The sequence below is a fragment of the Dunckerocampus dactyliophorus genome, chromosome 12, assembly GCF_027744805.1.
Source record: "Dunckerocampus dactyliophorus isolate RoL2022-P2 chromosome 12, RoL_Ddac_1.1, whole genome shotgun sequence".
In the NCBI taxonomy this organism is placed as follows: domain Eukaryota; kingdom Metazoa; phylum Chordata; class Actinopteri; order Syngnathiformes; family Syngnathidae; genus Dunckerocampus; species Dunckerocampus dactyliophorus.
Window position 1 is genome coordinate 23890964 of NC_072830.1, and position 13060 is coordinate 23904023.

The window sequence follows — 13060 nt, forward strand, 5'->3', positions numbered from 1 at the left end:
ACTCGAATACCAAAGTAGTTGTTGATTAATGGTAGATGATTACAAGGGTTACATGGCACTGATCAGATTTAGCAGGTGTATGTTTTTAGTAAAGGTTTTTAATAATACACTCCCAGAGAAACTATGATAAATGGCAGTACAGTGTACAGTTAGCATAGATTACACTGTAGAGGAGCTCAGCTGGCCTGCTCAAGTGAGCTGTTCCCATTTTCACTTGACTGACCACGTCCTGCCTTTGGACTCAGCTCCTCTCTTTCTCTGTCCGTCATTCTCTCTCTCCATCTATTTTTGTTTTATCTCTCTCTGCTCTTACCATCTGCCTTTATGCCTGATCTGCCTACAAATCTCACTGTCTCAGGAGAAGGCAGGGGAATGGGGGTAGAGTGGGAAAAATGAAATAGTTGGAAATAGCCAACATGGGAGGAAGAGGGTATGGGAACCGAAAGGGACACAACATTGTCATGTATCCAGAGTCAGTGGGAGTGGGGGAATTTTGTTTTATATGTTGTGATGAAATCCACTTTCATGATGTTACATATAGAATACAGCCGTCCTTCACTCCCTCACTCCTTCACTCGATCACGTTTTTTCAAAAATTAAATAATTAATAAATGATTGCTGTTTCGTGGTTGGCCCATTATTAGTCAAAAATATTTAAATACAAATTATATGTAGTATTCTGGCCAGTGGGCGTCAGTAATGAGAAGAAATTACATTACTTCACATTACCATCACACTGCATGTAGTCATCCATGGCATGTCTGACAAATAACAAGTAAAAAGAAGTTCTCCTCCTGTCCTGTGTGGAAGTGGTGAGTTTTTGGCTTTTTATTTTGTCTTTCTTACCCAGTCTCTTTTAAACCCTTTCTTAAGTTTAGAATAAATACATTGGAGGTTAACTCGATAGTTCGCTAGCATGTTATGTAGCCGTGCCCATCTCTTGTGTCCCTGCAGTGATCCCGTAGCCTGCGCATTAGCAATGTGGTGTAAACAGAGAATAATAGGAGTGTTAAGGTGACTGTGGGGTGTTGGGTGGGGTGTCCAGATGGCTGTAATAGTGGTAAAAAAAAACATTTCAAAAGTCCTGAACATGTTTTCTATGCTAAAACTACAAAAATATTCCTTTTATAACAATGAATCCTACTGGAAATTCACTTACCACAGTCGGGTCTAGAACCAATTAACCGCGATAAACAAGGGAAGACTGTACATACATGAATTAATTAATTTTCTAGAGCTTAGCCTTAGTGAGCTGGAGCTTATCCCAGATAACTTTGGGTGAGGGACGGAGTACAACCTGGACTGGTCACCAGTAAAACACAAACAACTATTTACACTCACATTCTTTTCACTATTTTTTCACTTTCTTGTGTCATTTCAAGCCAAAAGACTATTTTAGTTGCAAGAATAACAAATGCATTAAATGCATTTTCACAATAGCTTCAGCAAATTACCTTATACAGTGGATCCTGACACATTTGCGATTCAGCACTTGTGGCCCCATAAATTTACAGATTTTTGGTCAAAAAAATTGCACGGCCCCACAAATTTCCAGATTTATTTGGCTACGGAAGCACCAGCTTCGGCAGTCAATCTGGCCAAAACTTGCAGCAAGGTAAACAGAAGTTAGTTATAAGTTCTATTAATGTTTGTTGTGAGTCAAGCAGTTTGAATTATATTGATCAGGCAGGCTTGGACAAACACCTGCTAGCCTCTAGTGCAAACCTGACGATCAGACTCCAATTCTATCTGTTCATTGATGGATCTCAAGTGAAAAAAGGCAACTGAAGAGAGGAGGGTTCTGGAGCTGAATCTAACCTAATAAGTGCGTATTACAAAAATCACTTTTATTGCAAATGTTGAGGAAATTGCAGGGGCACGTCATAAAGAGACATTTTTATGGGCGTATCAATTACTTGTGATTTTTTTTGCCATTTACTGGTGGTCCTGGATGGTAACTCCTGTGAAAAGTGGGGGATCTATTGTGTCACATGCAATAATTACATGACGCTACATGACACATGACATAATTACAGCTCAGGGAGTCGGGAACTGGATTGGTTTCTAGTCAATCACAGGGCACATATAAACAAACAACCATTGCCATTCCAGCATGCTGCCTCTGACTTTTTAAAAAATATATAGATATTGCACATGGAAGGGCATGGAGATGGGCTCATTGTTATTTTGAAGTTGGAAGCATCTGTGGATGATTTATTAGATGTGTGTAATGTTGGGAGTTGTACTAGTTTGGAAAGAGGATAGAATTTGAGAAAGGTGTGATATTTTGTATAATATGCCTGAAAATAGTGACCGCTAGAGACGTAAATCATAAGGACATAAACAAGAGCAGGCTTTCAAAGCATGCAAGATACTACATAGTGGTGAGATACAGCCAGCGATTATATTGTTTGTTTATATCTATGCACTAAAAACTGCAGCCTGTTCACTGGAATGACTGTCTTTTTTTTTCTATATTGCCATAAATAATGTTATTGAGATGTCTGTTTTTGTGCTTATCGGGAATGAAAGTATTTATCTTTTTCATGCTTGTGTAGAGGCAAATCAGATCCATCATTTTTATCAAGTTGATGTCACACAGTTGGTAGTTTGCTGTGAGCCACCATGTAGAAAGGAAACAGAGCTGGCTCAATAATAACCCGACACTTTCAGTATAGGAGTAGTTCACTTAAGGTGACAGGATGTCCTCTTTTCCTCCTTCACCTCAGATGGCATGTTTTCTTCCATTGCACTGCGGCTTATATTTCTGCTTGAATCCTGCACATCTGCATGGTATGACTGCACCGTCATTGTCACGCACCGTCACGCAGTCAATCATTGTACGAAGCACCACTGATTAGTCGTGATGTCACCCAGTTCATTTACACGGCATGGTCTTTACTGTCAAAAAACAATCTGCAGTGAGTACAGCAACTTGACTGAAGCCTAGGTCACAGCTGGTCGTACGGACTCGTACGGTCGCACAAAACCGAAAGAACCTGTGATGTGCTGACTTTTGAGCCGTAGACTGGCTGCAGACCGGCCACAGAGGTTCTTTGTCATGTCAAACAAACTCTACGGCCGCTTATGTTTTTTATCAGGTTGCACAACAAACTTACACACTTTGTACGTCTTCGGGCGTCGTCCGTATGGCCAACGTGTGTCTTTCATACGTTTTGCTTGGTGTCAGGTTTGGGCAAAATGTTAATTTTTTCCATACATCACACTTGCAGACTCCTATGTGTGTCGGGCGCCGCACGTGCACCCCACATACATCCAGTAATTAGTGCGGCCACGTACGTTCAGATATTTTCTACGTCCTTCATGCGTGTCCAGATCTTACTCCTTCATGGTCACGTCCCGTTGTGAACCAGGCTTTTGACGTTTCGGGTTATTCAACAAGAACGAACCGGTTTCATTATGCAATATTTTAGTAAGGAAAAGCAATAGAAAACTCCAGCCAGCTCACAAGTATTCTCACAATCACGTTTTACTTCCTGACTGAGAGGTTAAAATTATGTCTTTATTATGTGTGTGTGTGGGTGGCTTATTTCTTCATAGAACGCACACAGAATGATGAACAACTCTGTATCTATCTCCTTCTTCCCTCTTTTTAAGAACTGCACCAAGCGCTGATGAGGTGTTCAAGTGCACTGCATATTTCTGAGTGTTCTGAGTGTATCTTCTTTTTTATTGAGGACAGCTGCAAACAATTTTCAAGTGTCAGAACTTTGATAAAGAAGTTGAGAGACACTATTGAATTCAAGAAAGAATTTGTGGCAAAGTAGGAAGGTAATCTCTCTTACAATAGGATTATAATGTAAGGTTCCTGGTGAACACAGGTTGCAGAGGGAATGGTTTAATGGAGACACACTACAGATAGTGAGCTGCGCTAGCGTATGTCGTGAAGATGTCCCTCCTGCTGAGGTTTACAATAAAGTTAAAGTCAGCAAGTCTATAGCTCTAATCGTCTACTCTTTAAAGTTATGGTTACAGTTACAGTAGCCCGTGTTATCATTATTATTATATATCCTTACATATATTAGGTATTTTCGATATTGCCTTTTTTGCCGATAACCGATATGTCGATATCTTCCAACTCTCAATTTCTGATTCCGATATCAACCGATACCGATATGTGTAACATCACATATCTCCTGTCATGGAATTAATGCAATATTGTTTTAGACATTTTAGACATTTCTCTTGGCAATGAATAAAGGTGTACGGGAGCCCATAGGCTTATATATGCAACAGTTTTTTATTATCGCTTTTCATTATAGGGAAAAACCTGATACCGATATCAACCAATATTACATTTTTATGTATATAAATATTTATATACAATATCAGGCCGATAATATTGGTGGGCCGATATTATCAGACATCCCTATTATATATATATATATATAATTCATTATTATTGTATATTGTTTTGTTATTATTATTATGACGTGTAATATGATTATTATTATTATGTTATTATTATTGTGCCTCTGGTGAGATAATTTCAACTTGCAATAAAAGTCTGTTGCAATCAAGTCTGGTGCATGTCACTGAACAATTACTGACCTAGTGACCAATGTAGAATACTACATTCACAATTTGAATGTGCCTTCTTAATGCCTTATATTTGTATTTTAGTTAATTTAGTCATTTTTATGCTTGAAAATGCTTAATTTAGCCAAGGAATATGTACAGTTTTCTTAAACATGCATACTTTTTGTATAATAATAGGCCGTATTCAACCACGAAACAGAATGATACTGTATATTAATTAATACTCGTTGAAAAACCGTGATGGAGTGAAGCTGTGAAATTTGAACCGCGATGTGGCGAGGGACTGTATTTGGCTTTGTTTTCTGCATGTAAAACTATAACTCTTCTCTATAAAATGTGTTTTTATGTTAATGCTTTTGGTTGGAGGAGATTAATTGGATTTGCATTATTTCTTTTGGGAAAAATTGATTTTTGTACTTTTCGGTTTTGTTCGACCTTTTGGGATAATGACAAAAGATTAATGACAAAAACAGAGGTTCCACTGTAGTTCTCTGTAGGGATCATTAATGGGGAGATTTTGCCATTTTAGAAATAAAGGGTCTTCATTTTCAAGGTTAAAATCGGTTTGCACAAATGTAGACACACAGGTACACACACGCAAGAGTCCCCTGTCACCACAGAGTCCATTACAGCCAGGTAATGGGTGAATGTCACAATAGCAGGATGTCATAAAGCTCTGGAGTGGTCTAATGGGTTTTGTTCAGGTTGAGGTGACACATACACAGTTTGCACACTCACCCACACGCACTCATGCTGTCATGCACTCGTCCAGGAAACAATCTCTGCCAACATGCTTGACGCGTTTACTCATCAGTAGACGTGGTTGAAGTAAGTAAGTAAAAACTATTTGTGTCAGGAAGCATAATACGAAAATCGTCTTTTGTTTAAATACATTTGCGCTTGTGTTACCTTTCAAGCGAATGCAGGTTAAGAAATTAAAACATGTTGACTCACCCCAGACCACTCCGTTTGGTTTCCTCCCACATGCACGTTAGGTGACCCTAACTGGAGACTCTAAATTGTCCCCACGTGTGTGTATGAGTGTGAATGGTTGTTTGTGCCCTGTGATGACTGCCTACCAGTCCAGAGTGGGCCCTGCCTTCCGTCCAAAGTCAGGCTCCAACTCACCTGTGACCCTGAACAAGGTGGACCGTAAAAAATGAATGAATGAAAGATAGTGCAGGAGTTAGTAGATTGTCCTTGGTGGGCTGCCGTATGACTTGTGCTGCAGATAAGTTGGAGCTGGCTACAGGTTGCCACACTTGTGTTCATCTCGTGCTGAAGTTAAGAAAATGCTTTTGGGCTGCACTCTGCTTTGCTTGATTAGTGGACATTTGGATTTCCTCATTTCATTCAGCGCATTGAGTTCTTTTTCAGTGGTGACAGGGAAAGCATCTCACACGTCACTCATATGCAGAGTTTGTGTGCAAATGTTACTGATTTGTGTTCAGTGATTGAACCATCCATGATTTATTTCATATCCAGACACATTTTATAATGTCTACATAGAGTAATTTCTTTCGCTATCTTATTTCTGCCAAAAGTATTTCTGCCTTTTTATTGTAGTATATCTTCCGAAAGGACGATACTATAGAAATTAAACTTGTACACTCCTGAAATTTTGAGACCGGTTGAAAAATTTCAAGAATTTACATTTGCTTTTGTTGGAGGTTCTAAGTAGAGCTTCAAAACGCAAAATGCAAAAAAAAAAAGAACTGTGTATAAACCTCAGGGTTCAAAGTTTGAGAAAAAGTAACGGAATTTACGGCGTTCGCTGAAAATAACAAGATGGACGTTCTCTCGATAAAATATGTAGTGAAGTGTACAAGCTGGGCACAAATACCAGCAGAATGGCAAAGGAAGAGGTTGCTGGCAGTCGTCAAGCATAGTAGCCTCGAGGTGAGGCAGATGGGTGAGCCGAGGCTTATAAAAGCATCACGTGAGCTCATTTGCTTCGTGTGTTGCCTCAGTGGGGGCGAAAAGGAGGAAACATCTGGACTGCTTTCAATATATACATTACCATCCTTTGGTAAAATATCTCTTACAGTTATTAATATTTACTATTATCTACCCACTATTAGTGGGCAAAATGGTTTGGTTGTCTGTGAATGTGTGAAGAAATATTCTCTGATTAGCACATGTTGACATTAACAAAGGAATCCATTACACACCCAAGCTTGACCTTTGACATAGACAAGACTTTGGGCTTATCAGTCAATATGTTCAATCGAGTGACGGCTAAATTTAGACCACAGACAGCAGTGGAAGGCCTTTTTCAGAATGATGTTGCAAAAGTGCGAGGGGTACCGTTTTTAGCTTCAATTTCCACTGTCACTTTGTTTGTTAGTTAGCAGCGTTCCTCTAAAAGTACACCATCAATTTCCACTACAGTGGCCCGCCACACATTCACTATTCATTCACAATTCTAATTCAATATGTGTTCTTATCTCTGAAAATGGGCCGTTTTTTTTCCGCAGAAAACACATCTCATTCACCATAGGTCGGTAACAATTTATGAATACATGATAATACAGGTAAAATGTACTGCATACATGTACCACTATAAGAAAGCCTGCATTTTTTACATGTTTACTGTATGTCTTTATCCTTTACTGATAATGTTGTTTCATCAAGCGTTAAAATTTTGCACTTTAATCGGCGGTCCTTGAACACACCATAGTTGATTTGGCTACAAAAGCACGAGCTTCAACAGTCAAGCCGGCCTCAAAACTTGCAGCAAGGTAAACATAAGTTAATGCAGTATATGATTGTAAATTGTTCCTGGAAATATTACAGGCAAGCACTGTGGAATATGTGGACGCGGCTTGGAAAAACGCCTTTTCTAGACTGATAGCTACTTGTGCTAGCCTGACGACCAGGCTAAAGGCTACACCATGTCTCAGATTCCATCTGTTCATTGATCATCAACATTATCAATCATCAGTGGTGATTACCTATACATTTTCTACTGTAAAGGTGTTTAATAAGTGTGTGAGGAATATTTAGGGCTTAAGTCTCGATTGTGTCCTGAGTGAACAATGTCAACTGAAGAGAGAAGGGTAGGGTTCTGGAGTTAAATCTAATCGAATAATTACAACAGTCACCTTTATTGCATTATTCAAGCTAGCAGGAGGGTTTGGGAAGGGAGCTGGGAGGAGAGCGTGTGACGAAAATTTACATTTTCATGGGCGTATCAAATATTCGCCCTTCGCTGTAGGTCCCATTATGTTTTTGCGGGGATGTACTGCCTTATTGACCTGGATATAAGACAACCTTGAATAGAGGCGAACCCCCTTTTTTGAGACACATTTTTGGAAATATATATATATTTTTAAAAGAGAAACTCAAAGACAAGAAAAGGCTGAATTCCTCATTTTTTTAAATCATGTTTTCAATATCACAGAAATAACAACCGGTAGATTGTAATCTATCATATTTCCCAACTTGTTCACAGTTGTTTGATGACTTCATTCATTACTGTAAAATTAGCATCATAATTTCTCCTGTTGTTTGCTAACTTTCCCAACCTTCGACACGCTTTTTTCGAGCAGATCTCTGCATCTCTCCAGGTCACTGGGGTGCGTGAGTGACAGAAAGAAAAGCTCAAGACAAGTTAAAATGATTTGTATATCTAATTTGTAAACTTTTAAACTACTATACTAAATCCTAATGATTAATATTTCACATTCACAGTTTCAAAGTTTATAGGTCAACAACACAGTTAAAATCATTCAGTGATTCACAATTCAATTCAATATGGCAATAAATATAATTACACATAATTGCTCAATAGTTGTGTACATAACCTTAGTAGTATGTCAGTCAAAATGGCGATTTAGCGTTCATTATACATACAGTTCATGTATTATGTCCAGTTAGCATTTGCTAGATATACAAAATATGAAAATGATTATGCAAACAACAATGCAGCCAAAGGCAAGGCAACATATTAAAAGGGTTTCAGCAAGGTGCACATTTTCCAATTAATCATGAAATAGTAGTTTTACAAACAAAAGTGTAGAAAACACACATTTCTATAGTGGAGTTCGGGACACGAAGCAAGTAATGACACTCGAAATTGCCTTTTTTGTGATACAGTAGCAGGTGCTTGCTGACAAATAGGGCAGACAACCTGCCTTTCACCGATGTGAACAAAAAAACATGTTTCCATTCATGAACAGGCAATTGTATTTTGTTTTTGGTAACTAGCTGCCATCTGTTCTGCCAGCCAATTCTGGTCAATTGCAATATAGACCATACAGTATAAAAACTCATGGGGGATACAGTGTCATGTTTAATTTAGTATACTGTCATCCAATAACATAATTTCACTGAGTGGAAGAGCATGTGCATCACGGTGCTGTGACGTTTGCCTACAGCATCGTTGTATCATACGAGAATCTGCAAGCATTCGCTAACGTTGCTTTCTTGTTTTGTCTTCCCAAGTCGTCGGGTACCAGCGTGGTGGTGGACATCTCAGTGATGGGTGAGGCCCATGGTTTGATATCAGACCTGCTGGCAGACCCTTCGCTGCCTCCTAACACCTGCAGCTCACTGAAGGCTGTCAGCAGCCTCCTCAGCACCCAGATTAGCCTCCAGCCACTCCATCGGCCCCACGTGACGCCAATCACACACACCTGCTCTGACTCAGAGGACGGGCCTGATAAGGCAGAGAGACTGGCCATTCCAAAGGTGGGTGTTTTTGTTCACTCCTTTATCTGCATGTGAATGTCCAAGCAACTACTGAAAGTGGAAACAGAGCACTGTTTTTTTGATTGTTGTTTGTTTGTTTGAACAGCGTATGAACGCGCATTGTGTTCTGCGTCCTTGTGGTGTATTAGAGCAATCTATCAGTGCTCTGTTGTATGTGTCTGTTATTGTATTTACTACTGCGACCAGTAGAGGGTGTTGTACGCTCATGTGAGAGTTGAAGATGTGTGCAGCAAAGATGTCGTCCCTCCACCTTGTCTCAGTATGTGTTTTATGTGCCTGTACAAGCCACAACAGTCCTGATTGGCTAAGGGAGAACCCGCCGATTGTGTTCTACAGTACTTGTGTTGTCTGATTGTGTTCTCTCTGACCGGCTGTAGATCATTGTCAATCAATCTCCTTCGTGCCGGTTCCAGTTGTGGTCAATGGTCGCTAGCAAACTAGCTAACCGTATGAACTGCTTGCTAATCGCAAGCAAGAAAAAGAAGAAGCTAGCCGGCTTTAGGGCACCATTAACCATTTTAACAAGGAAACAAAAACGCTACACCCGAACGGCCCCAGGACGAAGCACGGTCAGAGGAGTGAAATATGCGTGAGACACTTACCATAAAGCACCGTGTATAAACTGCACTTTTTTCCACTGGTAAGAAGCAAAAAATCGGGGTGCGGTTAATACACAATGACAGGTCTGTGACCAGACACAGAAATTGATGAGAAGTCCATTTTAGAATAGCCGTCTGTGGGTCAGACAGTTGCTTTGACTTTACCGCCCTTTGCTGTACAGTTGCTGAAAATGCTTGTGTATGCAACTAACTTATTTGACGGCTGTCTGTATTTTCACACAGTGAAACGATCTCTATATACACTGAAGCTAACCTAAGCTTCCATTAAAACATTGCAAAAGTAAAATACAATACAACGTTGGAGTTTATTCAAATTCACACTGAAGCAATGCAATAAAATAATAGAGAAAAAGAGAAGCAGTGAAGATAAGATATCAAAACATCTCTGAAAATTTCTTTATTTTGATTTTTTATTATTATTATTATTATTATTATTATTAATCTGTGCTTAGCCATAATATTAAAGATCTAGATGCCGAAGTTCAGATTTCTTCTTTATTCTTCTTTTTGAAATTGCTTAGTACCTTCACGCATGTTGATTTGAGATGAAAGAATTGGCAAGCATTTATGAACTAAAAAAATTTTTTCCCCCGCCGTGAGCCTGAAAATGGGGGTGCGGTTAATACACGGTGCTTTACGGTAATCATTTCTTGTGTTCAACCTAGTAGGTTGATCATTAAAATAAAGAAAGAAAAAAAAAGAGAATTTGAACTTTGAGAGTGTTTAAACAAGAGAGAAATGTGAGAAATTGAGGGGTTTTGCAGCCTTAAAACGTATATAATAATTGTAAAAAAAAAAAAAATCAAATTGGCTGCATTGCGGATTTCACTTATTGTGGGCTATTTTGGGAACCTATCCCCTGTGATAAATGAGGGAACACTGTATTAATAATGCCCTACACAGCTGTGTTCCAACAAAAAGTGATAATTTGTACATTACTTTTCTAATACATCACCCCCAACATTAATACTGACCAGTTTTGCTTGTTTTTTTTTCGTTGCCATTTTTTATTTATTTTTTTTTATTTAGACAAAAGTAAACCTATACAACCAGTCCAGGGTGTACCCCGCCTCTCGCCCGATTCCAGCTGGGATAGGCTCCAGCATACCCCGTGAGCGTAGTGAGGATAAGCGGCATAGAAAATTGATGGATGGATAAGCATATACAGTCGTCCCTCGTTTAAGAAGCCAGTGTACCTGGAGAAAAGGACACAGGAAGGCAAAGTTCTCAGTCACTGTTCTATCTTAACAAGGAAACCTTTGTTGTTTGTTGCGGTATATGTCAATATGCATACACCAACCCTTGTACGCTGGCGTAGCACTGAGCTGTAATGTGCCTAAACAATGTTCCACAGGACTCCAAAGGGCTTTTTAATGTTTTACAAGGCCAGTGTTTCAAAATGTATGCAGTCACTTTAGGCGGCAAGAGAAACTAAATAAAGCGTATGATGCAAGGCAGAAATGACCTACACCAAGAAAGCAGCTCCAACGCTGCCTGAGTGCACACAAACATGAAGCTTCATTAGATGAATGTTTTTCATTTTGGCTCACTGAGAATATGTGTATCCTCATGTAGTAAAGTTGATAATTAAGCTTACTACTGCTACACTACTGAATGACTTAAGCAAGAACAAAACATTAACATGTAATTCAGCCACAAAGGAGGGTTTTCACGCATGAATTGCCTTTCAAGGTCATGCCACAGCATCTCAATAGGATTCAGGTCAGGACTTTGACTAGGCCACTCCAAAGTCTTCATTTTGTTTTTCTTCAGAGGTGGACTTGCTGGTGTGTTTTGGTTCATTGTCCTGCTGCAGAACCCAAGTTCCTTTCTGCTTGATGTCACGAACAGATGGCTGGACGTTCTCCTTCAGGTTTTTTGGTAGATTCCATTTAGATAGATTCCAGGTTCTGAAGCAGCAAAACAGCCCCAGACCATCACACTACCACCACCATATTTTACTGTCGGTGTGATGTTCTTTTCTGATATCCGTTACTTTTAGATGTAATGGGACACACACCTTCCAAAAAGTTAAACTTTTGTCTCGACAGATCACAGTATTTTCCCAAAGGTCTTGGGAATCATCAAGATTTTTTCTGGCAAAATTGAGACAAGCCTTAATGTTCTTTTTGCTCAGCAGTGGTTTTGGTCTTGGAACCCATGCAGGCGGTTTTTGCCCAGTGTCTTTCTCTTTCTTATGGTGGAGTCATGAACACTTACCTTAACTGAGGCAAGTGAGGCCTGCAGTTCTTTGGATGTTATTGCGGGGTCTTTTGTGACCTCTTAGATGAGTTGTCGCTATGCTCTTGGGGTCGTTTTGTTCCACTCCTGGAAAGGTTCACCACTGTTCCATGATTTTGCAATTTGTGAATAATGGCTCTCACTGTTGTCACTGTGGTTTGCTGGAGTTCCAAAGCTTTAGAAATGGCTTTATAACCTTTTCCAGACTGACAGATCTCAATTAATCTCATTTATGTTTTAACGGGGGGGCAATCACTTTTTCACACTGAGCCATGTAGATTTGTTTTTTTTTTCTCCCTTAATAATAAAAAGTTTCATTTAAAAACTGTATTTTGTGTTCAGTTGTATTGTCATTGACAAATATTTAATATTTAATATTTTTATCTGTTTGAAGATCTGAAACATTTTAAGTGTGACAAACATGCAAAAAAAAAAAGAAATCAGGAAGGGTGCAAACACTTTTTCACACCACTGTATTTCAAGAAAAAAGTGCATCTCAGCGTGGTGATACAGGTGAAAAGTGTTGATGTAATATGATGTCTATAAAATTCTGTTATACCTAAATAACTAAAATTATTATATAAATTAAATTAATGAATAATGTGCACCGGGCCAATAAAAAAAAGCAGCCTAGAGCCTCAAATGGCCCCTGGGCCTTACTTGCAATATGGCATCCTTCATATTGGATGTGTTTCCTCATTTGATAGAGGTAGGAATGTCTGTCTGTTGACTGTGTTTGTATGATCTGCATTGGCAGCGTCTAAGGCGGAGCCTTCCCCCGGGATTGTTGCGAAGAATCTCATCAACGTGGACCACAACCACCTCTGCCACAGGGCTGCCTGCCATCGAGCCTGGACCTGTACGAAGAGATCGCTCAGCCAGCATCAAATACACCACAGACGGGTAATAGCAATTACTCGCAGGTA

General features: G+C 39.4%; 1 protein-coding gene across 3 annotated transcripts in view; it reads left to right on the forward strand.

Annotated features, from left to right (window-relative positions):
• The window catches only part of pde3a (phosphodiesterase 3A, cGMP-inhibited), a 95643-nt gene that overhangs the window by 56821 nt on the left and 25762 nt on the right, over window positions 1-13060 (forward strand). For all 3 annotated transcript variants that reach the window (XM_054793667.1, XM_054793666.1, XM_054793665.1), the window contains exons 2-3: window positions 9007-9252; window positions 12892-13037. In XM_054793667.1, the coding sequence (XP_054649642.1) occupies window positions 9043-9252; window positions 12892-13037 (356 nt within the window). In that variant the 5' untranslated portion in view covers window positions 9007-9042. The remainder of the gene's footprint in view (window positions 1-9006; window positions 9253-12891; window positions 13038-13060) is intronic.